General features: G+C 47.6%; 1 protein-coding gene across 6 annotated transcripts in view; it reads left to right on the top strand.

Moving 5' to 3' along the window:
- BCAR3 (BCAR3 adaptor protein, NSP family member) overlaps positions 1–27,542 on the top strand; it is a 136,966-nt gene that overhangs the window by 102,236 nt on the left and 7,188 nt on the right. For 4 of the 6 annotated variants that reach the window (XM_086717583.1, XM_086717582.1, XM_086717584.1 and 1 more), the window contains 7 exons: positions 2,509–2,637; positions 5,130–5,572; positions 9,286–9,389; positions 10,484–11,136; positions 16,124–16,239; positions 20,387–20,558; positions 23,208–23,319. In XM_086717583.1, the coding sequence (XP_086573709.1) occupies positions 2,509–2,637; positions 5,130–5,572; positions 9,286–9,389; positions 10,484–11,136; positions 16,124–16,239; positions 20,387–20,558; positions 23,208–23,319 (1,729 nt within the window). Of the gene's footprint in view, positions 1–2,508; positions 2,638–5,129; positions 5,573–8,158; positions 8,476–9,285; positions 9,390–10,483; positions 11,137–16,123; positions 16,240–20,386; positions 20,559–23,207; positions 23,320–27,542 lie in introns of those variants that run through there. The other 2 variants (XM_086717585.1, XM_086717586.1) reach the window with 2 other exon arrangements.

Here is a 27,542-nt window from a genome sequence, read left to right as displayed (position 1 = left end):
TTATCTCCCACCCTCTCCCCACCCCCAAACCATGAATCCAGTCAATTGTGTAAACTCCTAACTTTTCACAAATTATGCAAGAGCTTAAGGGCATAGTGTTTGAAGTCTGGTGTTCCGTCTCCAGGGAGGGTCAGTCTTACTGGCCTCCTTTCCTCTCCTCCCTCAGTACTTGCGTGTAATGCCCTGTCATGCCCCATCTCCACAGTCCACAGCAGGGGGAAGAACCACAACTGTGGTTTTCCTCTAAGGAATTAGAGTAGAAGTAACAAGATAGCAGAGTTTATATTTTTGGTAACAAATGTAAAGCAGGATTATCTCAAAATCTGGAGCGAAGGATTTGTTTATAAAATGCTAAGAAATCTTGCTGTTTATGAACGATGCTAAGGAGAGAGGGGGTAACGGGAAGTGGTCTGGGTATTGGACATCAGGAAGGAAGGAGAATGTAAAGAGAAATATGGGAACAGCTTATTGGATCTGGGTGAGTGCAGTTTCAGCGGAGGGTGACACAGAGGGTATGGCTACTGGTGACCACGTTTTCAGAGCTCAGGCCAAGAAGAAGTGGGCCCAGGCACAGCACAAGGATTTAGGCTAGATGTAAAAAGACTGTCGGGGGGGCTCAAGAGAGGCTAGGGTCACAGTATCGGTTAGGATTTTAGTTCAGCTACCAGTGACAGGAGCAACCAAACTAACAGGCTTAAACGAGACAGAAGATCACAAGGAAGACCTGGGGGTGGGCAATCTGGGACTGTTGTGTTGACCCCACTGGGGCTTCTGCTCCCGCATTTGAAGGACGTGGCTCCCTCCTCAGGTCCCAGACGGTGCTGCCTCTCCAGTTTAGAAGTCCCACCAAGCGGCATTGTACCTTCCCTTGGTCAGAATGTGGTCATGTGGCCACGTGCCTACATTAAGAGAGGGAAGTTGAGGAATGACATCCTTTAGTTGTGTGGCCACATGCTCAGCTGATAGGGAGCTTCAAATAATTTGAAGAGGAAAAGCTCCATAACTAAGAGAAGGCCCAGACAGGCCTCACCTTGGGGTATTTGCTCATTCGGTGAACGTGGAGTGCCTAATATGTTCAGGCATTGCTGGAGGGCAGTAGGGAAGAAGGCAGATGGGTTTCTGCTCTCATGAAACTTGACATCTACTGGGAAGCAAGACAGACAATAAACTACCAGTAGATGTGGCCTGGTTGACAATCTGCATTCTGTACTCAAGTCTTTCCAGTGAGCTGTCTTCACATGTACCCGTACATAATTAATGATCGATGGCAAACATCACTGCTAATGCCTGCGGGCATCTAGGTCAGCCAGCGTTGGCATCTCTTTGATGCAGGTGTCTGCGCTGTGAGGAGGAGAGTGGGAGAAGGAAGCAATTAGTAAACCAGAGCCCCACTTTGAGAGCGGCCCTGCATCCTGCAGCCAGGGCCGTCCTAGGCCAACGTGCTCACAGAGACTTGAGGATAAGAATCTGGGTGTAAAATCCCAAGTCTGTTTCCTTTTTCTTGGATGGAGAAGGATTTGGGCCTCTTCCTTTGCTAAGGTGCAGAGCGCGTGATGAAGATAATTGGGTGATCCTTTTGAGGCCAAGCTGGGGAACTTGGGAGAACATAAGGGACATGGTTTTCCTGCTCCCATGACCTTCAGTCAGTGATCCCTGAGCCGGGTTTTGCTGGGAACTGGGCAGGTGTCCAAGTTCAGTTCACGTGTTGAAAGTAGGCGTGGACTCTAAATTAGACCTGGAGGCAGTGTTGCCCACCCAGACTTCCTGTCCTGGCCACTGCGCAGTGACCTAGATCAGTGATTCTCAAACTATCCGAGGCGAGGGACCAGTTTTTTTTAGGTTTCAATTTCCAGCCTGTCGTAAAAATGAAATATTAGAAAAATGAAATGAAAAAGACATACAACAACCCAAAGTCAGACTTCCGTTATTAGATTTGAGAGACATAAAATTCTTCTGTCCGATTGCTCTAAAAGTTTCTAAAGGCTAACTCAGTTCCTGAATTGAAGTTTGCCAGTAGCAAAGAATTCAGGGCCGCCCCTCTCAGCCTGGGGACTGCGCTTTGGGCAGCAGTGTCCTGCGGGCTCAGAGCTGTGAGCCAGTTGAGGACTGCTGTCCTTCCCAGCTCTGTGGGAGGATGGTTCCCAAGCACAACGAGGAAGCTCTCAGGGCTCGTTTGTGCCTCCTTCCCCGCACATGTCTCTCTGGTGCCCAATGCCCAGCTCCCCTTGTCTTTGCTACCTGAGCCGACTGATAAAAGGAACATCTTGGCCCCCTCTCCCATCACAGTCCCGGTGTGTAGGTGAAAATTTCGCTACATTCTTGCAGCTGGAGAAGTGAAAGGTCACAGCTAATTGTAATCATTATCCAGGCTCCCCTACCTGAACAGGGCTTCTGGCATATCCTGGGTTGGTTAGCCAAGCGGCCAAGTGCGGGCGGGAGGGCCTCTCCAGCCGGCTGGCCTGGCCGACCTGGGCAGGGTGGGAGGTCACCGCTGCCCCTGTGTTGCAGTTCTCCAAGGAGAGGCACGTCATGGACAGGACCCCTGAGAGGCTGAAGAAGGAGCTGGAGGAGGAGCTGCTGCTGAGCGGCGAAGACCTGCGCAGCCACGCCTGGTACCATGGACGCATCCCCCGCCAGGTACCCGCTCTCTTCCTGCCAGGGCGCGCCCCGCCGTTCTCAAACACCAGCACGCTGAGAACCCTTCCGGCTTACCCTCCAACGCCATGTCAGAGTCGGCCCCAGTTTAGCCAAACAGATAGAACACCCTAGCCCACAGAAACCGAACTTGGGCCTGTCTCCCAGGAGATCGCCGGGAAGAACTGAGGTCAGGAACCCACAGTACATCTCCACCTGCCCGGGAAGGGGATGGAGGAAAGGCAGGTGTTCCTGTGGTCCACAGACCCGGAGCGGGCAGGAGGCAGTGGCGGCAGGGTGATGACCCCGAGAGGTGAGGGGCCAGCCTGTGGTTCAGATAATTGAACTCATGGCCGGCTGCCGGCTGCCTCATACCCTTTGAACCTGCTTCTCTTTTAAGACAGTACTTTAATTTCAGGTGAAGAGAGAGTATCATCAGGGCAAGTGGCACAGAGCAGCAGGGCCACCAGTACCCTAGTGGGGCCAGCAACCATTTACCCTCCAGCCCTCCCCTACCTGGACCCCTGTCCTGGAGATGGCAGGTAGAGGAATTATACCAGTGACCACAGCGTCCTGGCCTAGGATGTTCTCTGTGTGACTATCATTTGGGTGATAGCTGTGAATAATGTGGGGTTTTTGCTAAACAGTTTAGAAATTGAAAAAATATAAGTCCAGAATTAAGGTGTAGAATTTCTCTTGGGTTTTTATTGGAAGCTGATCTAGCCAGTCATTTACCCAGGACAACATGACAGAAAAGGGGCGGGGGGGGGGTGTGGAGGGCATCACATGGTGATAGTTTTTTTTCATGTAGCAGATACCTCAGCACTATCAAAGAAATAATCCTTATTCTAACTTTTTGTTTTTAGTTTAAAATTGATTGTAGAAAATGCAGGGAGTAAAACAAAGAAAATTAAAAGCTCTCACCCATAATTCTCCAACCTGGAGGTAACCACTGTGAACATTTTGATATAAAGCCTCCTACGAGGCTTTGCAAGTGTGAGATGATACTGCATATACTTTTGCAGCCCACTGTCTTCATTTACTGACATATCCTGGGAGTTTTCTGCTGTTATAAAATCGTTTTAAAACCATTCTACACTGTATGTGTGTCCATCGTATGGTGCTCTGCTATTTAGTGGGCACCCTCACCAGCACCCTGTAAGATAATGACTGTGTTTATCACTGTAATTATTTCCTCAGGCCCCATTCCAAGAAGTGCAATTTCTGTGTGAAAACGAATTTTTAAGGCCAAGATGGAATTTTAAAGTAACCATGGTAGCGTGCTATTCTAACTGTTCCAATGTTGGGATATCCTGGAAAAAATGTCAAAGTTTATAAAACTGATGACTGTCACCACCGTCCTTCTCTTTTTTGTGATCACAAAATTTGTTTACCACTTACAGTGAGTGTAAATTTTCAGTCATACATCATTTCAGGTTGTATAACTGAACACTGTGACAATAAGGTAGCTGTAGCTGACACTCTACTCCTTTAAATCTTCATAGCTACTGTGTAGGTGATACTATCCCTGTCCCACAGGTGATGTAACTGAGCCACAAAGAGATTATGTACCTGGTTCAAAGTCACTCAGTAGAGCCAGAATGCACAGCCAGGCAGTCTGGCCACAGGAACATCTGCAACACAGTAGAGATTTTCCTTTGGCAACACAGTAGAGATCAGCATCCTCGTAGTTAATAATATTTGAGCACCTACTGTGTTCTCGGCACTGTACTAGTGCTTTGCATATATTGTGTATGCAAATATATAATTCTCCCTATAACTTTGTGACGTGAGACACTGACCTGACTTTGCTACAGGCTCTCCAGCGAGTGCTGTGCCCAGAACCACACTCAGGTCTCTGATTCCACAGCGCCTGGCCTCCACCAACGTGTGGACCTCTCCTCCCCATCCACCAGGCTCCTAGATGTGGACCAAACTCCCTCCTCCCCTTGCTGGGGGTGGGGAGGGGTCAGACTCCCTAGACGTGAATTTTCTGCTTTGTTTTATTCTGTCACTTTACTTGCTTCGGGTCTGCCTAAATGTCATCTTCTCATGACACCCTCCTGATCACCCTGTTGCAACGAACGGCCCTCATCCCTTCCCAGGCACTTCTTATCTCCCTTCCCGATTGACTTTTTCCTTTACTTTACAACATCGGACATACCATACCTGCTGCTTGTTTATCTTCACCAAAGTAGCAGCTCTCCACTAGATACAGGAGCTCCGTGACAGTGGAGACTACTCTGCTTCACTCACTGCTGTAAGCCCTGTGCCTACAGTAGTACCTGGCACACAGTAGGTGGGCAGCACGTAGTTCTTAAGCGAATGAATGGGTCTTCTAAGAATTTGACGTTGGAAAAATAAAGAGCCAACTGAGCAAGAAGAGACACAATACCGTGGTCCGCCGCTGGCCCAAAGAAGTGGAGAGCGGTGCAGCTCTTAGAAGGAATGAATGTGCGCTTGCCTTTTCTACCCCTCACCATTTTGTCCCAAAGGTGTCAGAAAACCTCGTGCAGCGAGATGGCGACTTCCTGGTTCGTGACTCTCTGTCCAGCCCCGGAAACTTTGTCCTGACCTGTCAGTGGAAGAACCTCGCTCAGCACTTCAAGATCCACCGGACGGTCCTGCGGCTCAGTGAGGCCTACAGCCGCGTGCAGTATCAGTTTGAGACGGAGAGCTTCGACTCCATCCCTGGCCTGGTGCGCTGCTACGTGGGCAACCGCCGGCCCATCTCCCAGCAGAGCGGAGCCATCATCTTCCAGCCCATCAACAGGACGGTGCCCCTGCGGTGCCTGGAGGAGCGCTACGGCACCTCCCCAGGCCGGGCCCGGGAGGGCAGCCTGGCCGAGGGCAGGTCCGACGTGGGCAAGAGGCTGAGCCTCACCATGGGCGGCCTCCACGCCCGGGAGCAGAGCTCGACCAGGGGAAACCTCCTCAGGTGGGTGACGGCCTCATGGGGGTGGTGCTGGGACCGCGAGGGACACTCTGGATGCGCCTGGGCTTAGTCAGCCAGATGAGGAGCTCACGCGGGAAGGGAAGAACAATAAAGGATGTTACTAAGAATGCCAAGTGTAATTGGAAAAGCTGTCATGGGGCAGTGCGTGATTAGTTCCCAACTGACTTGGAGCCGAAATTAAATGAGGCAGTTGCTGAGGAAGACGGGGAGGGTTGGCCAGGAGAGATTTGGGAAGGAAGGAGGATTCTGGCTGGTCTGAAGGCTAGGGAAAGTTCGGATAGACGCTGCGAAGGGGAGGGCGGTCCAGGTGGGGGCTCAGCAGGAGCAGGCGTGTAGTGATAGGAAAGGACAAGAGTTCCTTGGGGTAGGCAGATCGGTGGGGCTCAAGCAAAGGGCCATGTAAGGGGCTGGTAGGGACCGGCTCAGGGAGGTGACCACAGCCCAATCGCAGAGGCCTTAGAACAAGGCTAAGAGGTTTGAGGGAGCCTCAAAGACTCGACATGGTGAACAGGGTGTCCCGAGAATAGAACAGGGCAGCGATGTGCCAGAGAGGCAGGAGAGAGTTTGGAGCAGGAAGACCAGTTAGTGAGCCATGGAGGGTCAGGTTGTGCAGGGGAAGTAGAGGGAGAGCCTGGGACCTCGGCTTCCTGGGACTCTGGTATGTGTGTTGGAGAATGGCAAGTTGGAGACCACAGGAGGGCCCAGAGAAGGGGTGGACCGCGGAGGAAAAACCAGTTGCCGCATCTGAGATACGACCATAGGCTTGTTGAGTGCCAAGTGTCCAACAACATTTTGGGGGTTTGGGGGGAGAGCTCAGTCTGAAGGTGGATGAGAAAAGACCTGAGAGAGCTGGAGACATCGAGAGTCTGGGGGCTGTGGCCCGAACCTGGACACAGGGGGAGAGAAGAGTCCAGAGAACTGGATGCCCAGCTGGGGCCCCCTGCCCTCCAATGCCAGTGGCACGTGCTGACAGAGGACCTGTTTCTCATGGAGCTGGGTGCTCGTGCCTGCTGTCTGACTGCTCCAGAGAAGGAGAGCAGGGAAAAGGCAGGCCTGGTAGGGTGAAGTCTAGCCCCAGCCGCTTGGTTACCCAGCTTCCCTTCTCCAGCTGCCTGGCATCTAAACTTACTCACTTAAACCCACATGTTTTATTCCACTCATTGGTTTTCTTTCTGGACAGGAGGAAATGTCATAAACTGTAATTTGCAGACTGCAGAAATTCAGAAGCCAAGCTCAGAACTGAGTAATACATACCAGGTCGTGTGCTCCTAGGAAGCTCTGGTAGATGTTAGTCAGTGTCTGGCTGTGGACCCTGCCTGCCTGGGCACAAATGCCAGTCTGCCACTGATCAAGCTATGTAACTTCTCTGGGCCTCGCTTTCCCTACCTGGAATGACGGGGCTTGTGAGGGTTAAATGATTTAAGACTTGCAAAGTGCTTAGAATGATGCCGATACATAGAGAGTGCTACCTAGGGGGCGCCTGGTTGGCTCAGTTGGTTGAGTGTCAGGTCAGCTCAGGTCACGATCTCACGGTTTGTGAGCCCCACATCGGGCTCCATGCTGCCAGCGTGGAGCCTGCTTCAGATCCTCTGTCCCCCTGCCCCCTGGCCCGTCCCTGCTCACACTCTCTCAAAAATAAACATTAAAGAAAAATAAGTGCCACGTAGGTGTTAGTAATCATAATAAATATGATTTTCTGGAGGGCAGTGGAATGTGGGACTCTGTTTGCAGGGAGGGAGGCAAGAAGTGACATAGAGAAATTCTTCTTAGTAATAAGAATGGACTTGAGATCCCTTAAAATATTAAAGGGGCACCTTTTGCTCCGTTTCTTTTGTGATTGTGAGGGTTGGCTGCTCAACTAACAAACAGAGAGTTAATGTCATGAACAGAGCCAGGGAGTTTTTGCAAGGCACGGAACCCCTGCCCAGTGTGGTGCTGGGGAAGAAGGCCTGCCTCCTGGTCTACCCTCAGTGACTGGATTTAAAATATTAATTAATTAATTAGTTTAAATTTATTATTATTATTACTTTTTTTTTTTCCTGAGAGAGAGCAAGCATGGGAGAGGGGCAGAGCGCGCGAGAGAATCTCAAGCAGGCTCCACACTCAAGCTCGGAGCCTGGGGCTGGATCCCACAACCCTGGGATTGTGACCTGAGCCAAAATCAAGACTGAGAGGCCCAACCAACTGAGCCACCCAGGCGCCCCAAAATACAAATTTATTTCTTAAGATAAATGAAAGAAAGACTGAGAAGGTCTCTTAGTCAATGAGGCAGGTCTAACAGAGCCACTTTTCTGTCTTTCTTCCTTGTTTTTAAGTTTGTTTATTTGGGGGAGAGAGAGAGAGAGGAAGAGAGAGAATCCCAAACAGGCTCCACACTCCGCACAGAGTCCAACACTGGGCGGAGATCAAGACCTGAGTGGATATCAAGAATAGGACGCCTAACCAAGCCACTTTTCAGGCGCCCCCAGAGCCACTTTTCCAATTGCCCACTGAAAGCACAGCTCCCTAAGCCCTGTCACTTCTTGCAGCAGAAGCGTCCACGGGTGGGGGTGGGGTGGGTTCAATAAGGAAGCACCCTGCACGGGGCCCTCCCTTACCCTCCCTTGCCCGCCCGCACCGCACCTTCCCTGACGTCAGGCCTGCTGGTTGGCTGGCTGGCAGTGTGCGAGCTCAGCCAGGTTGGGAGCGTCCCAGGTGGGCGTTCTGGGCCAGTGGAGTCTGGCTGCTCTGAAGATCACTGCATAAATACCGCCCGGCTGAAGCCACTGCCTTTTGGAATTTGCCCTCTGACCAGCCTTATCTCTGAGGGGTTGCTGGAATTTCTCTGTTGCTGGGAGTTTGGGGGGTTTTTGGTTTGTTTGCTTTTTCCTTTGGTGCTTGCAAAGGTAGGAAAGAACATTGCGATTTCTGTAACATAAGCTTGTGGGAGGGCCGATGAAAGTTCATTACAACTTGGCTGGTGCAGTGCAGTCTCTCCTAGCAAAGGAGAGATTCTGCTTTTTTGGTGCTAGAGAAATTCCCAGTCTGACTAGGCAAGGGAGCAGAGGAGTGCTAGCAGATTGTGTGGAAAGTGACAGTCGCCTTTTCCCCGCGTGGCTGTGCTTGGGGCCTCCCAGCGCCAGCTTGGTGCGCAGGCTCGGCCCTTCCCCAGGTCAGCATAAGGTCGGCTGCGGGGCCCTGGTCCTTCCAGGATGAGAGTGACAGTACCCCAGGGTGATCCGGTGGGTTATCTGGGGGACATGGGGATCTGTGCTGACATGCAGACAGCCCCACGGCTCCCTTCCCGACGCCATGAGGGATGGTGGAAAATGCATTTTAGTTGAACAAGTCACTCCTCCTGGGTCTGTAAGTCATTTTAAGCTCTGTTAAAAGTACACATTCCAGTTCATCAGTTTTTCCTGAGACTATCGTGAAATCTTGACCCTGCTCTGCTCCACCAGATGGAAGGGCTCCGAGGCAGCAGCCCGGGAACTAACCGGATTGGCCCTGAGGACGTGGGGATGGAGCCCAGGGCCCAACCCTGTGTTAACCGCCCCCGGCAGTCATTTGCCCTCCAACAGACATTCCTTTACTGTTAGGATGTGCTGTGCTATTCGCCTTCTAAGCAGTCATTTCTCTTAAAAACTTTCCATGACGCTGCCTGAAGGTTTTATGATTTAATGACACGTCTCTGTTCCACTGATCTTTTGCTTCAGAAATAAGGAGAAGAGCGGTAGCCAGCCAGCCTGCCTGGATCACATGCAGGACAGAAGAGCCTTATCCCTCAAAGCCCACCAGTCGGAAAGTTACCTGCCAATTGGTAGGTCTTTGGGAATTTTCTGGGAGGAGGGTGTCAGTGTTAGCCTGATCTCCTTCAGGCTGTTTCCCTGCTCCATCCAGTCACCTGATTTGGGGACAACACAAGGCTCTGTGCCTCTAGGCTGGAGGGTAAGGGATTTGTAGAACTATATCCAGATGCGGATCAGCGAGCTGGACAGTGTGTGCCAGCTCTTAAGCCTCATAACAACCCTTCAAGGCAGAAATGCTTATCCTCTTTTAGTTGCCGAGGAAACTGAGGCATAGAGGTTAAGTAACTTATCCAGAGTTATCCGTCTGGCAAGTGGTTAAGCCAGCATTTGAACCCAAGTTTTCTGACCCACGCCCATCCGCTAACTGATAGCCTTCATGACAAATGAGCTTGCTGTCTCAGTGCCCTCCCTGGGCAGAGACAGGATCTCTGGGGCTGGGTCAGTGCTGGGGTTCCTGGAGGAGCAGCCATCCAGACAAGACCCCTTCTCCTCTCCGTTCTTTCTCAGCCAGAGGAGAGAGGAGGTGTGGGATATGGGGAAACCTCATAAGCAACTATATTAGTAGACCATGGATTATTGTTCACTATTTTCGTAACTGACCTTCCTTGGGACCACAAGGTGATTTTCCTAATGCCCCTTGGTGAACCACTTCTATGTGGGTTATCTCAGCATCTTGTCCTACCTTCCTGGGGTGTCTTCAGCTCTCTCTTGAAGCTGGCTAGATCCCACTGGCTGTGAGAGTGACTCAGGCCCTTATGCTATGTGACTAAAGACTTCTGTTTCTGAGGGCGAGACTAGATTACTCACTGCCCTCCAGCTCCACGTATTGTCCTGTTCTGACTGGACTAACCTTCTCTGACCATAAAATGACACTGCAGCCCAGCTGTTCGTAGAATCCCCTCAGAAGCAGGGTGTGGCCCGCTGGCCCTTGAGATGCTTTAGATTGCCCTAGATTGGGAGTGGGACAGTCATACTGAGTTGTCTTTGGGAAGTAAAAAATCGAAACCCGAAGGCATGCATTGAGGGCTGGGGAGTTGTCACTCTAGTTTTGTTTTGTGTTCTCTGTACAGCTGAGCTTTTCCTGACCCTCTCTTACCTTTCACAGGCTGTAAGTTGCCCCCTCAATCCCCAGGCGTGGACACAAGCCCCTGCCCAAACTCACCCGTTTTCAGGACGGGCAGTGAGCCCACCCTGAGCCCGGCGGTGGTTCGGAGGGTTTCCTCGGACGCGAGGGCAGGGGAGGCTCTAAGGGGCTCAGACAGCCAGCTGTGCCCCAAACCACCCCCCAAGCCCTGCAAGGCACCTGTCCTCAAGGCTCCCCCGTCTCCATCTACCTGGCTCAACTCTGAGGCCAACTACTGTGAACTGAACCCAGGCTTTGCTGCAGGCTGTGACAGGGGAACAAGGCCTCCCCTCTGTGCCCAGGACAGCTACGTGGAGCTGCTAACGGCCAAGCAGAATGGGGCGCCAGGGCCCCGGAACTCTGGCATCAACTACTTGACCCTTGATGATGATGTTGGGGCTGGGCCTTGGGAGGCACCGGCCACCCAGAAGGACCAGGGGCAGGAGGACGAGGTAGAGTTTGTGCCGCCCCGACTGGAGACTGCCTCCTCATTCAGACCCAATGACTTCGAGTCAAAGCTCCTTCCTCCCGAGAACAAGCCCCTGGAAACAGCAATGCTGAAGCGGGCAAAAGAACTGTTCACCAACAATGACCCCAAGGTCATCGCCCAGCACATGCTGAGCATGGACTGCGTGGTAAGTGCCCAGACAGGGTGGGTGTTGTTCTGGCTTCTGAAAATTTGGAAGGGGGACATCAGGTTGGGCCTCACTCTACCTTACCCTGTAAGTGCTTGCTCATAGAAAAAGTCTGAAGATAACCTGGGTGGGGATTTATTTAAAGGGTGGGAAGCACAAGCTTGGGATGACCTTTGCCCAGGCAGGAAGCTTGTAAAAATCACCTTGGGCAGAGGGAGGGCAGGCTCCTGCCACGGGGCCATGCCTCCCCCACTGGCTATAGAGTTCTCCCAGCTGGTGTTGATTTTGGAATTCTCCCCTGGCCTCAGCTCCATCAGAACTGGGAAAGTCAAGTTCAAGGAGAGTGGACTACAGATGAAAATGTACTTTCTGGAGTAGCAGAGCCTAGGTTATTTTTATTTTATTATACATTATATATGTATACACGTATACATATACACACACACACAATGTATATATTTCTTCTGTTGTTACTAAAGTGGGCTTTAGAATAAACATTTTTAATCTTACCTTGACTTTTTCACAAGTAATATTTGCTCAATTTAGAAAAGTTATACAGATTAAAAGAAAAAAACTAAAATCACACAAAGTCTAGTTTCCTGATGATCACCACTGTTAACATTTACTCTGCAAACAGATATGTGTACATAATTTCAGGCATGTGTGTTTGTTTTCCACAGAAATGGCATAGGCCTAAACATATGATTTGATTGGATTTTAGTTTTTTTCTAAATATACTATTTTAAACTCTGAGTCTTTGATTGAACATATATCATGACTGTATTTTCAGATAACTGAATATGTGTTTACATAATCAGTTTTGATAGGAGGCATATCTTTTAGATACGGGCAACTTTTGTTCATAGGTGACCCCACAGCAAAGTTATCCTTCAGAGGGATCTTTCTAGAAAACAGTTGTCTCAGGCCAGGGTGGGCTCAGCCTATCTCCCAGTATAGAGACAAATCCATGCTTTGGAACAACAGGTGAGGCTGTGGTGAGATTTAAAGCCCTTATTTGTGTGTAGCTCAGTGAAGGCAATTAGCTTCAGAGTTCAGGGCCTGTTTAGGAGCTGAGTTTTCCTAAATACATTTCCTGGGTCATGAATCATGACAGGAAACTGGACTCTGAGCACTCCCCTAGGGAGTCCCCACTTGATGGAGCTCACAAGGCGGGTAGGACGCCTCCCAAAACAGCCTACAGGAATTTAAGGAGGTACTAGCTGTTCTGGGCTAAACAAACCCCTTCCTGAAAGTAGGACTGAGCCAGGCCTGAGAGGTGGTCTCTCCGTGTGTGTGTGTGTGTGTGTGTGTGTGTGTGTGTGTGTGTGTGTGTGTGTGTGTGTGTATTGTGAGAGCATGAGGGGCCCTGGGGGAAAGATCCAGGAAAGGCAAAGTGCTGAAGAACAAGGGTTTGTTCACGTGGTTGGCTGGGTGTCCTTGGGCAGTGCTCACAGGTCATATTAAATCCTTACTTCACTTTAAAGTGAGCTAAACCCGTTTGGGCAGTAAGAGGATTTAAGATTCTTGTTCTAGTTACTTGACCCCGCCCTGGTACTCCAGCAGGCCAGGAGTCTGGTACGCACCTGCCTGAGTTCTCCACTGAGGAAGCTCCTTGTGGAGAAATGGATCAGCCTAATTCCCAGTAGGGAATGAATCCTTGCCTGTGACCTCAGACAGGGCTTGGAGGATCTAGGAAAGTGTAGGAGGAGGTGAGATGCCTGACCGCCCTTTGGCAGGAGGGTCTAGAACATTCCTACCACCTCGGCAGCCATGAATCTAGAGCTTAAGTGTGTTCTCAGCTGAAGGAACATGAAGCCTGCCCTTTTTCCGGTTTGGTTTCTTTCTTTGCATTTTGTCCTCCTGGTTGGGCACCCCCCTCCCCATCTACCTTCAGGCACCCTTAGAACAAGGGCTGGATGGAGCCCCCTGGCGCAGTGAGACGGAGACCCAGAGCAGGAGTCCGCTTCACTGTGCCCACCTTCATTTTCCAAGGACAGCACTGTTGATAGTGTTCCTCCCTCTCTCCTGAGTCCACTGCCATTTCCTTATTCTCCTACTGGAACCACTGACTTTCAGGGCTTTGCCAACAAAGCAGGCACAGTCAGCATCTCTGAGGGAAATAGAATGAGAGCTGTTGTTACCCACTCCAAATGTAATGGCCACTCGGAAGCTGAGAACAGGCACTGGGCAGCATTTGGGGCCCGCGTGCTGGTTCCTACCCCAGGCTGATCCCCAGAAAGACCATCATGACAATGGATGGTCCTAAGTGCCTCAAGGCTGCCTGTCCAGCCTCTTCCTGGGGCTGTGGGTTGGGTGTCCACTGAGCCCCTCTCACACTGCGAATGGGCACCACCCTGGCCTGCACCCAGAGTGCAGCCTGTCTTCACCCACTTGTTGCAATATCTAGAAGTGGGCCCAGTGTGTTACAGTTGGCCTCTGGGGATGAACTGCCTGAGTCTAATTCGGGTTCTCCACTTTCTCCACCTATAAGAGAAAGAGAACAATACCACCTACCCAGGTGGTTGTGAGGACTAAGTGAAATAACTTTTGTAAAGCCTCCACACGCCATGCCTGGCCCAGAATGCGGCTATTAGCGTTAGGTATTCAGCCTTGATGGAGCATGTACTGTGGGCCAGGCCGGCCACGGCGGGGGATGTGGGGAAGGACAGTGATGCAGGAATTCAGACCACAGCCCAGGTGGGAAATGCTCTGCAGGGGAAGGTACGGGAGCTGTGGGGCCTCTGAGGCAGGGTCTTGAACATGGGGGAAAGGGGAACGGGGGAGAGGATGTCTGAGATGAGTTTTCAAGGCTGAATAGGAATTCGCCAGCTGAGGAATGTGAAAAGCATCTTCTGGGTGGGAAATGACATACGTGTATGGAGATTCGGGTGTCAAGGGTTCAGTTTACAGAGGATTCACTGTGTGGGCAGTGAAGGTGGTGATGGGTGGGGGAGGGGGGGGAGGGACTAGCAGGTCTTTACTTGGATGTTTTTAAGTCTCTACTTCTGAGCCAGTGCCAGGTTATTGTCTCCTTTAAAGCACTTTGCAGCTCAGTGAGGGAGACAGGCCCTTAAGTGCATAGTCCAGATCAGAGTCCTGTGCTGAAGGCAGCAGAAATGGTGGGCAGAGCCAGGCGATCTCATTAGAGTTTAGAAGGTCCCTTGACAGCTGGGAAGGGCCAGCATTCCCCCTGGGTCACTGCAGCAGCTCCCAAAGAAAGGATGAGGAGCAGGCAGAATTTGGAGGCCCTGCAGATAGGACAGCTAAGGTCAGAAGAGCAGAGGGAGGTGGGAATGCCTCATGGTGGAGCACCAATGTTGCTTGCCGGGTCCATTGCATAGTAAATGTTCTAGCAGTGTCCATCCCTCCTCTGTATCCATGAGCTGCACGGCTCTGGGCATTTCCCCAGGGGACCTAATCCCAGCCCTGCCATGTGAGCTCAGGATCCCCTTGTCCCATAGGTCAGCCTTGGGGCAAGCGGGCCTTGGCATATCCTGGCAAACCCCCAGGAAAGGGACCAGGGGATTGCATGTTTACACTGAAAGAAAACAGACTTGGAGGCTTCTCTCTCAGAGCAGGGATCACTCTGGTTACTAGTGCTTCCAGAACAAAAGTGAATCAATGATAAACCTTTCAATCTCATTACATAGTGTGTGCGTGAATTAGAGGATGCCCACCACCCAGAGCTGGGTTTGGAGCCTCTGATGGGGCAGCTGTCTAAACAAGCAAGCAAAGTGTACGTGACCTTAAGTGGCTGCGGTATGCATCTGGGCTGCCTTGCCATCCTCAAGGTGTAAATCCCTTTCCAGAGATCAAGCCAAAATTCCCTCTTCTACATGCCGGTGACTCACAGCTTGTATTTTCAAATAGCTTTTTGAGGTTTTAAAGTCATTTGATCCTTTGCAAAGTCCTTTAGAAACGTGAACTTAGCAGCTGTGTTAGAGAAGGGGAAACTGAGGCCCAGAGAGCATAGTAGGAATTCTGCATCCTGTTTCCCAGTCCGCCACTGGATAGCTAATTCCCACAGGTTCATTTCCTCAGGGCTGACAGTGGTTGCTTTGCTCAACCACAGAAGTGAAGGGTTGGGGTTAATAATATCAGCCAAACTTCAGATGTTTTTTGTGGACCATTATGAAGATATGTGGCCTGTTCGGTTGCCTCGGATTGTTAGGGTCCAGGACAACTGCAGCAGATGGAGGAGAAGAATCGTTCCGTGGCTGCCACGTGGCCGCTGTGTGTCCAGGGTTGGTTAGACCCACTGTATCTGGTAGTCACACTATTAGGGAAGCGTCATTAGCCTGGTGTTAGACATGCAGTGACTGTATGTAACATTTCGAGGCAGCATGTAATAACTATAAATGGCCGACTAATACCTGGTGCCAGTAAACCGTGATTGCACGCTGGAACTAAGATGGGGAGAGCTGTCTGGGACACACAAAGAAGGCCTCTTGGGGAGAAGTGGGTGTGCTTCAGACCTCAGGTTTCAAATCGCTGTACATGCCTCTAATACTTTCCAGACGTATGGTGCATTTACTGAGCCCAGGAGAGGCGTAATTAAGGGTAATAGCAGCCAGCCCTGCTGTTAAGTGAGAACATGAACGGTGGAGCCCGCAGCAGAGGAGCGGGGTGCTTGGCCACAGTCAGCCTTGTCACTGCGGGGGCTCATCGCTCTGTGCGCAGGCGGCGCTGCTGTTGGCCGCGGGATCCAGCCTGTGTTAGACAAAAGCTGGCAGAACTACACCATTCTCCGGCCAGGCAGAAACACCAAAATGTGCGGATTCTGCAGACCAATTTAGGTGCTTTCCTCCAGGTTTTAGACTCCGGTCGTGTATGAGAATCCTCCAAATCGCATCCGGAAACTGTATTTGGGGATGCTGCTGCTCAAAAAGAAATGTAACAAGTGCATCCATCCTGTCCCAGTTCAGTGTGTTTCTTTTCACGCACTGCCTTCATGTCCGTGGTGTGTTTCAACTTGTGTTCTTGACAGGTCGCTAGGATACTTGAAGTCTCCGAAGAGATGAGGAAGAACATGGGTGTGAGCTCAGGGCTGGAACTCATTACCTTGCCGTATGGCCACCAGCTGCGCCTGGACATAATTGAAAGGTGAGCAGTGCCGTCCTTGCATTTCCGGCCTGTCAGAGCAGAGAGGGGCACACCACTGACCCGCCCCGGCGCCTCTCCCTTCTCCCGGAAGCCTGAGCCAGGGAATTCCTGGAGAAGCACAAAGAGAAAGCGCAGAGGAAGTCGGGGGGGGGGGGGGGGGGGGGGGGGGGGGGGGGAACAAAGAATGCGTTCCTGTCCTTTCCCCAGGAGGGAGTAGAGGACAGAACAGATGATTGGCCCTTGCCAGCGGAAGTCACCCAGCCACCAGCCCCGGGCGGTGGCAGGCAGACTGACTCCAACATCTCGCCACCTCACTGAGCTGAGGCTCCTCTGTCTCTTCTGAGTTTAAGGTCACTTTAGGACCAAGTGGGAGTTTGTGGGAAAGGCTGGGAAGCACAGAGTCTGAACAGTGTCTTCTTTGAGGGATGGGCAGGGGATGGTGGCGCTCGGGGGCCCCCAACCTCGGAAGCATCACTCCCCTCTCTCACAAGTTCCCCAAATACCCGGGCCCTGGCTGTCCTTTAAAGCCCACCCGTGTGAACACTGGATGTTTAGAAATTAAAAAGACAGAAGGTAGCGAGGCATGTTATAAAGAGAAGCACTTAAACCTTAAACACAAGTGTAGAACAATTGCTTAAAGAGCATGCAAAGTCCTTTGATTTAGCAAGGATTAGGAAAAAAAGAGAGAGGAAGTGCTAGACCAGATTCCTGTATCATTCCTGTATCACCACAGAAGTTGGACTTGTTGACACACAAGCAAAGACCACTGATTTGGGCAAGACTGTCTTGTTATCTTAAGCATCCTGTTTGTCCAGCCAGTTTCCTAGTTGTCATGACACACACATGGGTTGTGATGGACAACTGAGACCCCAGCTTTCCATGAGAAGAGGGCGGCCAGTGATGCTTCAGAGGCTGCAAGGCCCGAGGGCCACCATCCCCATGACATCTTTCTGTGGCAGCTGAAATATTTTTATCTCATTACAGTAGCCACTAACCACATGGGGCTATTGAGAGCCTGAAATGTAGTGACTGGGAGACACAGTATCGTATTTTACTATTTACTTTTTAAAGTGTAAATAGCCCTATGTGGCTGGTGGACATCACATTCTTAGGATGTCAGCTCCTGAAAAGTAAACCTTGCATTTCAGGTAGCCTCGGGGATCCATACAGCTGCTCTCAAGGTTACCTGGCTAGAGAGCTGATAAAAGGACCCCCCTGCCACTGTTGCTTTGGCTTCACAGCCATGGATAGGAGACATCCAGAATGCTGAACGAAAGGCTTCTGGGAGGCAGAAGGTTAGGAAATGGTCCTTGGCTTTGTTCAGGCATCCTTGTTGTTTAATGCCTTTGGAGAATGGCAGGCCTGACTTCTGAATTTTCCTACGTCTCCTTACAGGCTTTCTTAGATTCTAGCCTCTCTCTCCAGGCATCTTCTCCCCTCCCTAGTGTCCCAGGGGCCTGCTTCTCAGTTCCACTAGCTTGTCCTCTGATGTTGCTGGGCCAGTGGTCACCATTTCAATGGAGACAGCTGTTTGCCATGTGATGCATCTCAGCTGAAATATCCCAGGGTTCCAGACCTTACTTTATCGGTGTTGTTAGGTATGCTGGACGTGTGCCCTGGACCCAGCAGAGCGCTCTGAGGTCAGCAGGCTGGGGGCTTCTCCAGGATCTTTTCTGAATTCCACTCCTGTCTCCATCTGTTTCCCCTTTCTCCTGATCACTCCTTGCCTGGAGCCTCTCTGCCTGGCTTGCTTCCTGCCCAGGGCTGACCTGGGGGATCTGCCTGCTAGAGTCTGGGGAGCGGTTTTCTTCCTTACAGTGTGTTTACTAAATAAAGGCCAAGGTTATAGCCATTTCAGGAGGTTAAATGACATCATCATCTTGTGTTTTAGAATCAAATACAAACCACCCTTGATTTTTAATTTACCACCTCACCCATTCCAGGCCTACTGAGTGGAGATGTCCTTGGTATAACATTTAGTGCCTCTTCTTGCCTCAGATCTGCCATGCTGAATTGTTCTTCCTACAGCGGTATATGCAGGAGGTTTTAGGCACATGTTGGTTGAATGAATGGATAGAATTAATTAATATGATGCCGGGTTTTAAAGATGTAGAGAACCTATCTTTTATTAAGGGCAATTTAAAACATAGGAAAAAACAGTGAATGAAAGAATCAATTGAAGGCAACATGGAAAATTAGTTACTGTTAGTTGAAAGAAACATCTGAAATTCTCAGCTCAACCTTAACACTTTACAAATGAGAAAACTCTTGAGGGGGCTGCCTGGGTGGCTCGGTCAGTTGAGCGTCTGACATCGACTCAGGTCATGATCTCATGGTACGTGAACGTAAGCCCCGTAGCGGGCTCCATGCTGACAGCTCAGAGCCTGGAGCCTGCTTCGGATTCTGTGTGTGTGTGTCTCTCTCTCTGCCCCTCCCACTTGCGCTATGTCTCTCTCTCTCTCAAAAATAAGTAAAAACCATTAAAAAAAAAACTTGAATAAATTCAATAAAAATATAAAAATTAAAAATATATAAAAATAAAAAAATAAAAATTTTGTTAGCATCCATTAAGACATCAGGAAGAAGAGAGAAAGAAAAAGGTAGAGAGGTAGAGACAGACAAAATGGACCAAGATACAGAGAAAGATGGGCACACAGAGACAATTGTGTTACCAACTACTGTTTAAATGTTTGAGAGAGCAGGGAAGGGGCAGAGAGAGGGAGAGAGAGAATCCCAAGCAGGCCCTGCACTAACAGCACAGAGCCTGATATGGGGCTTGAACCCATGAACTGTGAGATCATGACCTGAGCCAAGATCGAGTTGGATGCTTAACCAACTGAGCCACCCAGGTGCCCCATGGCACTTTAATGATTTTTACACCCCCACGCGTCTGTTTCTCATAACAAGACTTGCTCACATTTTTACAGTGAAGAGATTGAGGAGTGGACAGTCAGGGAGCAGCCTATGGTCACACTGCAAGCAAGCGCCATACACACACACACACACACACACACACACACACACACACAAACACACTCAGAGATAGGAGAGCTCATTGCATATTTCATAACCATTAGAGAAAGTAGTAATGCTAGCCACTTGATGAATCATGCCACCCTTGGCCTAGAGCAGCGAGAGAGAGACCAACACATGTGGCCAGAGAGAAGCGTGGCTGTGGAGTGACATCCTTAGCTGTGAACTTTCAGAACAAGGTGGCCCCAGAGTTTCAAAGGCATGTTGTATTTTAGTAACCAAAACTATGGATGGGGCTTCACCTCCAGCACTTGTACCACAGCCTGGAAGAAAGTTATTGGAGGCCTTTCTGGCCCAAAGCAGTCAGCTGATGTAGGGAGAGAAGGAAAGGACTGCAGTCTGTGCTGCTGCCATCGGCAGAGACTTCTCTGTGACCCCATTCATATTAGTCCCGTTGTCATCACTGTGCTTCCTGTTCTGGGTCTGTGAGCTTGACCCTGGTAGTACAGGATGAGAAAAGGGAGGATTGTTGGCAGATACAAGATTTCTGTTTTATTAGGGTCTGACTTTACAGGGAAATTCCTGCCGGTCGGCTATTCAGTCTTTGTCCACATCGCCATTCACTTTCTGGCCTCTTGACCAGACACACAGACTCTCCATTCTTACTTCCTCATCCCTTTTTATGTTCCAAGACCCATATCGTCTTCTTGGGTCAAGCATATTCTCTCGTTTCCTGTTCCTTCCATTCCCCAGTTCAGGGGCACAGTGGAGGTGGCCAGAACAACCCCTGAGAATGGGAGTCCCCAGTGTGTTGAGGGACCAGGTGTCTCCCTGGACCTCTCATGGCAGAAGGTACCGGGAGCCACATGTACTTTTTAGCAGCTTCACCCCAGCAGGGTCCTCTTCATGCCCCCAGATCCAGAGCTGCACATGGCCCTGTCCTGCCCTTTCTGACTCTTGATAGTGCACCCTCTGAGGCCTAGCCCAGGCCCTGCCGCAGGCAGCCTGTGGGAGTGGTCTCGCTGTTGAAATCAGCAACCAAATTATCCGAGCTGCCAGCACAGAGCTAAGGCAGCAAAAGGCAGCAAAGCTAGTCCCTTTTCTTGCTGGGTTGCATTCCTTTCCTCCTCGTCCTGTTGCCCCTGGGCCTGACCACTGATCTCTTCCCTCCCAGACACAACACGATGGCCATCGGCATCGCAGTGGACATTCTGGGCTGCACGGGCTCTTTGGAGGACCGAGCAGCCACCCTCAATAGGATCATCCAGGTGGCGGTGGAACTGAAAGACTCCATGGGGGACCTCTATTCTTTCTCGGCCATCATGAAAGCCCTGGAAATGCCACAGGTGAGGTTCCACTTGCTTCGTGTGCCCTGCGGGCCTGTGTGCACTCATTGTTCTGCAAAGTGGTCTGCAAGCCCATGCTTAGCAAATCACAGACTATTTTCGTCCATCTCAGAAGGTAAACTGAATCATACTGAAAGCAGCTTGGATTAGGGGACAACCCAAAGCAGTGTCCTAAGTGTTTCGGTTCTGTTTTTAAAAACAGTGGATGATTGTTGACTGCCCACACTTTCTCTCTGGTATGCAGTAAGAAGAGTCGTCCTCAGGAGCCATCGGTGTTCCTTAAGAACCAATGAGGATGATCTGTCTGGCTAATGTGTGTTGTATAATAGAGACTGCTCTCATCTGGGTCATCAGGCATTTGGGGAGCTTCTATCTGAGAATCCCCAGAGTGGCTTGTCTCAAAGTATGTTCCTTAGGTCAGCTAAAAGAGACTTCCGTTAAAAAATTCAGATTTCTAGCTTATCTGCCAGATAACCTCCTAATTAGAGTTTCTGAAAGTGTGCATTTGCAGTTTATATGCTTTGATGGGCTGTTTTTAGGATGTGTTGAACCTGAAAGTCTGTATTTAAAATCGAACAGACCTGACAAAGGAAAGTTGTTCTGTTATCTTGATTGTCCAGATTCCCGTTTTCCCATTTCTGTCCTGCCAAGCAAGCCCTAAGCGTTTAAAATCTCGCCCTCAGGCTCCTCTAGTCGTATATAAACCCAGTCTGCGACCAGTAACACCAAAACCACGGAGTGGGTCATTTAGCTTGGCTGTTTCATAACCACAGCTGAAAATCCACCACTGCCACTAGGGGAGACAGCTACAGTCACACGTCCTGCAAGTCAGAGCACATTTGAGCAAGGTCTAGCCATGAATTAAAGCAAGGTCACCCTAAAAACAAGCTGAACAACTTAATGCCATCACAAGGAAATTTGGGGGGGGGAGTCAGTTCCTATTACAATATTCTAACAGTTTGAAAACTCTTTAGACATACTGGAATTTCATAGGCTCCATATTTAGAATAAGCAAATCTAGATGTATTTTCTTGATATACTGACTCCTATAATAGGGGTTATAATTTTTCACTCACGTTGTTTCTAATTTGTATCATATTTATTTCTTCTTAGCCAAAACTGCCTGTAATTTTGGAAGGCTGAGGCAACAGACAGAGTAAGCTGAGTGTCTGTCACCCTCCAGCTCAGAGCTTTCTCTGAGAGCAGCAAAGAGGATGTTTGAGGGATCATGTGCTTGCCCTCCATGACATCACACTCAGCAATTAGGGACTTCTCCCCGAGCACCTAATATGCCTTTGCAGGTGGCTGCCTAGCCTCCAGCAGCATCAGACTCTTCCTGATGGCATTGGTCCTCCAGGATATTCCGGACCCTGCAGTGAGCTAGGGCACTGCTGGGGGAGGGAAGTGGCAGACCCAGGGAAAGCCAAGAGGAGAATCACATCCCTCCTGTGTATCATCATCCAAACCTGTCCCTATACTACAGGCTCAACATGTCTTCTCTTTGTAGCTTCTAGTAACAGGAAAGAGCATCCAGCAGATGGGCCCAGACAAGAGACCAGGGCTGCTTTCAGAAAGGCAGATACTTCACAGGAGGTGGGGGGCGAGGGGAGAGAAGGCACATTGAGAAGGGGGTGGCCAGAGGAAGACAAGTAGTGTCTTTTCTGTCCCAGCAGACCTGCGGGTGCTGGTAGCTTCACACCGTCCTCTGGGAAAATGCAGCTCTTAGAGGCCAAGGGAATGAATCTCTTACCAAGCTATAAAACCTGGAGCAAGTTAACTATTCTCTTCTGGTTTCTGATCTGTAAAACGAGGCCAAAATACTGCCTCGCGGGGCATTGTGAGGATTAATTTTGAAATTCCTCAAATACCCAACACAGAGCTGGCCCTTGTCCCCCAAGTATTAGTGCCGTTCCTCTTTCTTATTTCATGTAAAAAACCTCAGATGCTTAGGCTTGCTGGTTTTATGGTATGAGTGGGGGTGGTTTGTCTCAGAGCAGTCAGAGTCAGTGGCAGGTGTTGGCCTTGACTGTTCTAAAACAAACGATAAAGGAGTGAGTAGTGGCATCATATGGTCTGGGCAGTGTTCTCTGTGCCTCAGACATTATTACGAGTAAATTAAAATGCTGTATGTTCTGTTCGTCCATGCTTTCATCAATATAACCTCTGGACAGTTGGCAATTCCCATCAACATTTACCATGCATGTATTCTTTGACCCAGTAATTACACTTCTGGAAATTTATCCCCCAGATATTTTCACACATAGACACATTTGCAAAATCTTCACAAGGTACTTTCATAATGGAAAAAAATTTCTAAAACTCTCTGGGAGACTAAACTTTATCCATAAAGTGGAACTTCATGCAGAAGTTTAACAAAATAAGGCTGTCTGTGCTTGTTTTGTACTACTTCTATGGAAAAAAATGTGTAATGTATGAGATGCATTTTATATAAAAAAGTTGTGTATATGTGTGTGTGCAAAGATTCGTGCACACACAGAAGAAACTGAGCTGCCTCTGGATGGGCCATCAGAGCAATACAGAACAGGGTGGGATGGGGGTTAGCCTTTCTCTATACGATGCTCTCAACTGCTTTGACTTTATTTTTAAAGAGAGCCTTTTCCAAAATGATCACACCTGTCTTTCTTCCAGATCACAAGATTAGAAAAAACATGGACTGCCCTCCGGCACCAATACACCCAGACCGCCATCCTCTATGAGAAACAGCTGAAGCCTTTCAGCAAAATCCTGCATGAAGGCAGAGGTGAGTGCAGAGTCAGCACAAGCAGGCGTGTGTCTGTGAGACCATTAGGTCACGTCTGCTCTGGTTTGATCAAAACCTTGACCCGGACATATCATGATACCCGAGTTATCTGTAGGATTGTTGATGGATCATCAAGGCTTTTTATCAGATGACAGCATCACTTCTAGAAGAACTGCAGTTGCCAAAACAGGACATGGGCTACCAGTCATCTCATTCTGTGCTTACCTTTCTTAATTGAGGTGTAATGTATGTAGCATTATATTAGTTGTAGGTGTACGATGTAGTGAGTATTTGTGTATATTGCAAAACGATCACAATCCAATCGATACCTACATCATACACAGTTATGAAATTTTTCTTTCCTGTGAGGAGAACTCTCAAGATCCACTCTCTTGGCTCCTTTCAAATGTGCAGTGCAGTGTTAACTATAGTCACTGTGCTGTACGTTACCTCCCTATTACTTTTTTATTCTGCACCTGGGAATTTGTATCTTTTGACCCTCTCCACCCATTTTGCCCACCCATAACCCCCAGGCTCAAGCAACCATCAATCTGTTCTCTATATCCATAAGCTCAGGAACTTTTTGGGGTTTTTGGTTTCATTTTTTTAGATTCCACATATAAGTGAGATCATAGTATTGACACATATATTACATATGTAAGATAAACATATATAGTTACAGTATTGATCTTTTTCTGTGACATATTTCACTTAGCAAAATGCCCTCAAGGTCCATTCATTCATGCTGTCCCAAATGGCAGGATTTCATTTTTTTTTTTTTTTTTTTTTTTTTTTTTAAGTTTAAGACAGAAAGAGAAAGAGAGAGAGTGCATGAGCAGGGGAAGGGCAAAGAGACAGGGAGAGAGAGAATCCCAAGCAGGATTCTCACTGTCAGCACAGATTCCGACACAGGGCTCAAACCCACAAACCGTGAAATCATGACCTGAGACAAAACCAAGAGTTGGACGCTCAACTGACTGAGCCACCCAGGCATCCCTCATTTCTTATTTTTATGGTTGAATAATACTCCAGTGTGTGTGTGTGTGTGTGTGTGTGTGTTTATAAATATGTATATAAGTATACCCACGTTATCCATTCATCGCATCAGTGGACACTTTGGTTGTTTCCATATCTTGGCTATTGTAAATAATGTAGTGAACATGGGGTGCAGATATTTTTTTCAATATGTTTTTGTTTTCTTCAGATAAATACCCAGAAGTGGAACTGCTGGATAATATGGTAGTTCCATTTTTAATTTTTTGAGGACTCTCCATACTGTTTTCTATAGTGGCTGTACTAATTTACATGCCTGCCAACAGTGCACAAGGGTTCTCTTTTCTCCACATCCTTTCCAATATTTGTTATTTGTCTTTTTTATATACCCATTCTAACAAGTGTGAGGTGACATCTCATTGTGGTTTTGATTTGCATTTCCCTGATGATCACCTTTCCATATACCTGTTGACTATCTGTATCTCCTTTGGAAAAATGTCTATTTAGATCCTCTGCCTTTTTCATTGGTGTTTTTTTTTCTTTCTGCTTTGCTGTTGACTTCTATAAATTCTTTATATATTTTGAATATTAACCCCTTATCAAATATGATTTCCAAATATCTTCTCCCATTCAGTAGTTTGCCTTTTCATTTTGTTGATGATTTTCTTTGTTGTGGAGAAACTTTTTAGTTTGATATAGTCCCACTTGTTTATTTTTGCTTTTGCTATCAGAAAAAAAATCATTGCCAAACTAATGTCAGGAAGCTTCTGCCTATGTTATCTTCCAGGAGTTCTATGGTTTCAGGTCTTACATTCAAGTCTTTAATCCATTTTGAGTTGATATTTGTGTATGGTGTAAGACAGTGTCTGATTTTCATTGTTACATGGGGCTCTTCAGTTTTCTCAATACCATTTATTGAAGAAACTGTCCTTTCCCATGAACATTCTTGGCTCCTTTGTCACAAATTAAGTGGCCATAAATGCATGGGTTTATTTCTGGGCTCTCTATTCTGTTCCGTTGATGTAGGTGTCTGTTTTTATACTAATAAAATATTGTTTTGATTACTATAGCTTTGGAATATAGTTTGAAACCAGGAAGTATGATGCCTCCATCTTTGTTCTTTCTTAAAACTTCTTTGGCTATTTGGGGTCTTCAGTGGGTCCCCCATATTTAGGATTGTTTGCTGTATTTCTGTGAAAAATGCCAGTGGAATTTTGTAAGGATTGCACTGAATCTTAGATTGCTTTAGATAGTATGGACACCGTGAACACAGAGTATCTTTCCATTTTTTTGTGTTTTCTTCAGTTCTTCCATCAGTGTCATATAGTTTTCAGTATACAGGTCTTTCAGCTCCTTAGTTAAATTTATTCCCACATATTCTTTTTCATTTAACTGTACGTGGGATTGTTTTCTTCATTTCTCTTCCTGATAGTTCATTGCTGGTGTATGGACACGCAACAGACTTTTGTATATTAATTTTGTATCGTGCAACTTTACTGAATTCCTGTATTAGTTCTAACAGTTTTTGATGGAGTTTTTAATGGTTTACGTATATAATATGTCATCTGCAAATAGTGACAGTTTTACTTCTTCCTTTCCAGTTGGAATGGCTTTTATTTTTTTTCTTGCCCAGTTGCTCAGTCTAGGACATCTAATACTATGTTGAATAAAAGTGCTGAGAGTAGGTATCCTTGTCTTGTTTCTGATCTTAGGAAAAAAAAGGTTTCAGCTTTTCACCATTGAGTATGATTTAGCTGTAGGTTTGTCATATATGATCTTTATTATGTAGAGGTATGTTTCTTCTATACCTACTTTGTTGAGAGTGTTTTTAATCATAAATGGATGTTGAATTTTGTCAAATGCTTTTTCTGCATCTATTGAGTTGATCATCTGATTTTTATCCTTCATTTTATTAATGTGGTGTGTCATATTGATCGGTGTGTATATGTTGATCCATGCTTGCATCCCTGGAATAAATCCTACTTGATCATAGTATATGATCTTTTTTAATGTATTGTTGAATTCAGCTTGTCAGTATTTTGTTGAGGATTTTTGCATCCTTGTTCATCAGGGATATTGCCTGTAATTTCCTTTTCCTGTAGAGCCCCTGTCTGGTTTTGGTATCAAGGTAATAATGCTGGCCTCATAAAATGAGTTTGGAAGTATTCCTTCCTCTTCTATTTTTCAGAAGAGTTTGAGAAGGATTGGTATTCATTTATGTTTGGTAGAATTACCAGTGAAGCCATCTGGTCCTGGATTTTTGTTTGTAGGGAGATTTTTGATTATTAATTCAATCCCTTACTGGTAATAAATTTGTTTAGATTTTCTATTTCTTCGTGATTCAACCTTAGTAGGTTGTATATTGTTAGGGACATATTAATTTCTTCTAGGTTGTCCAATTTGTTGGTGTATAATTGTTCATTGTAGTCTCTTATGATCCTTTGTTTATCTGTAGTTTCAGTTGGAACTTCTCTTTCATTTCTGATTTTGTGTCATCTCCTTGGTGAGTCTTTAGCTAAAGGTTTGTCAATTTTCTTTTCAAAGAACCAGCTGTTAGGTTCATTGATACTTTCTATTGTCATTGTAGTTTCTATTTCATTCTGTTCTTTGTTTCCTTCCTTCTATTAACTTTCAGCTTTGTTTGTTCTTTTTATAGTTTCTTGAGGTGTAAAATATGTTTGAGATTTTTTTGTTTGTTTGTTTCTTGAGATAGGGATTGATGAGTATGAATTCTCTTAGAACTGTTTTTGCTGCATCCCATAGATTTTGGTATGTTGTTTCTCGATTTTCATGGTATTCTTTTAGTTCCCTTTTGACCCACTGGATGTTTAATAGCATGTTGTTCAACGTCTACATATTTGTAATTTTATACTTTTCTTCATGTAATTAATTTCTGGTTTCATACCACTTTGGTCAGAAAAGATGCTTGATAGGATTACAGTCTTCTTAAGACTTGTATTGTGACTTGCCATATGATCTACCCTGGAGAATGTTCCATGTGCACTTAAGAATACGTATTCTGTTGCTTTTGGATGGAATACTCTGTATATATCTGTTAAGTCCATCAGATCTAATGTGTTGTTAAGGTAGTTATTTCCTTACTGATTTTCTATCTGGATATCTGTCCAGTAAGTGGGGTATTAAAGTCTTCTACTATTGTGGTGTTGTCTGTTTCTTCCTTTAGGTCTGTTAATATTTGCTTTATACATTTAGGTGCTTCTATGTTGGGT

The sequence above is a fragment of the Puma concolor genome, chromosome C1 (assembly GCF_028749965.1).
Source record: "Puma concolor isolate L17-30 chromosome C1, mPumCon1.1.hap2, whole genome shotgun sequence".
NCBI lineage: Eukaryota > Metazoa > Chordata > Mammalia > Carnivora > Felidae > Puma > Puma concolor.
This window is presented reverse-complemented; position numbering and strand designations above follow the sequence as displayed.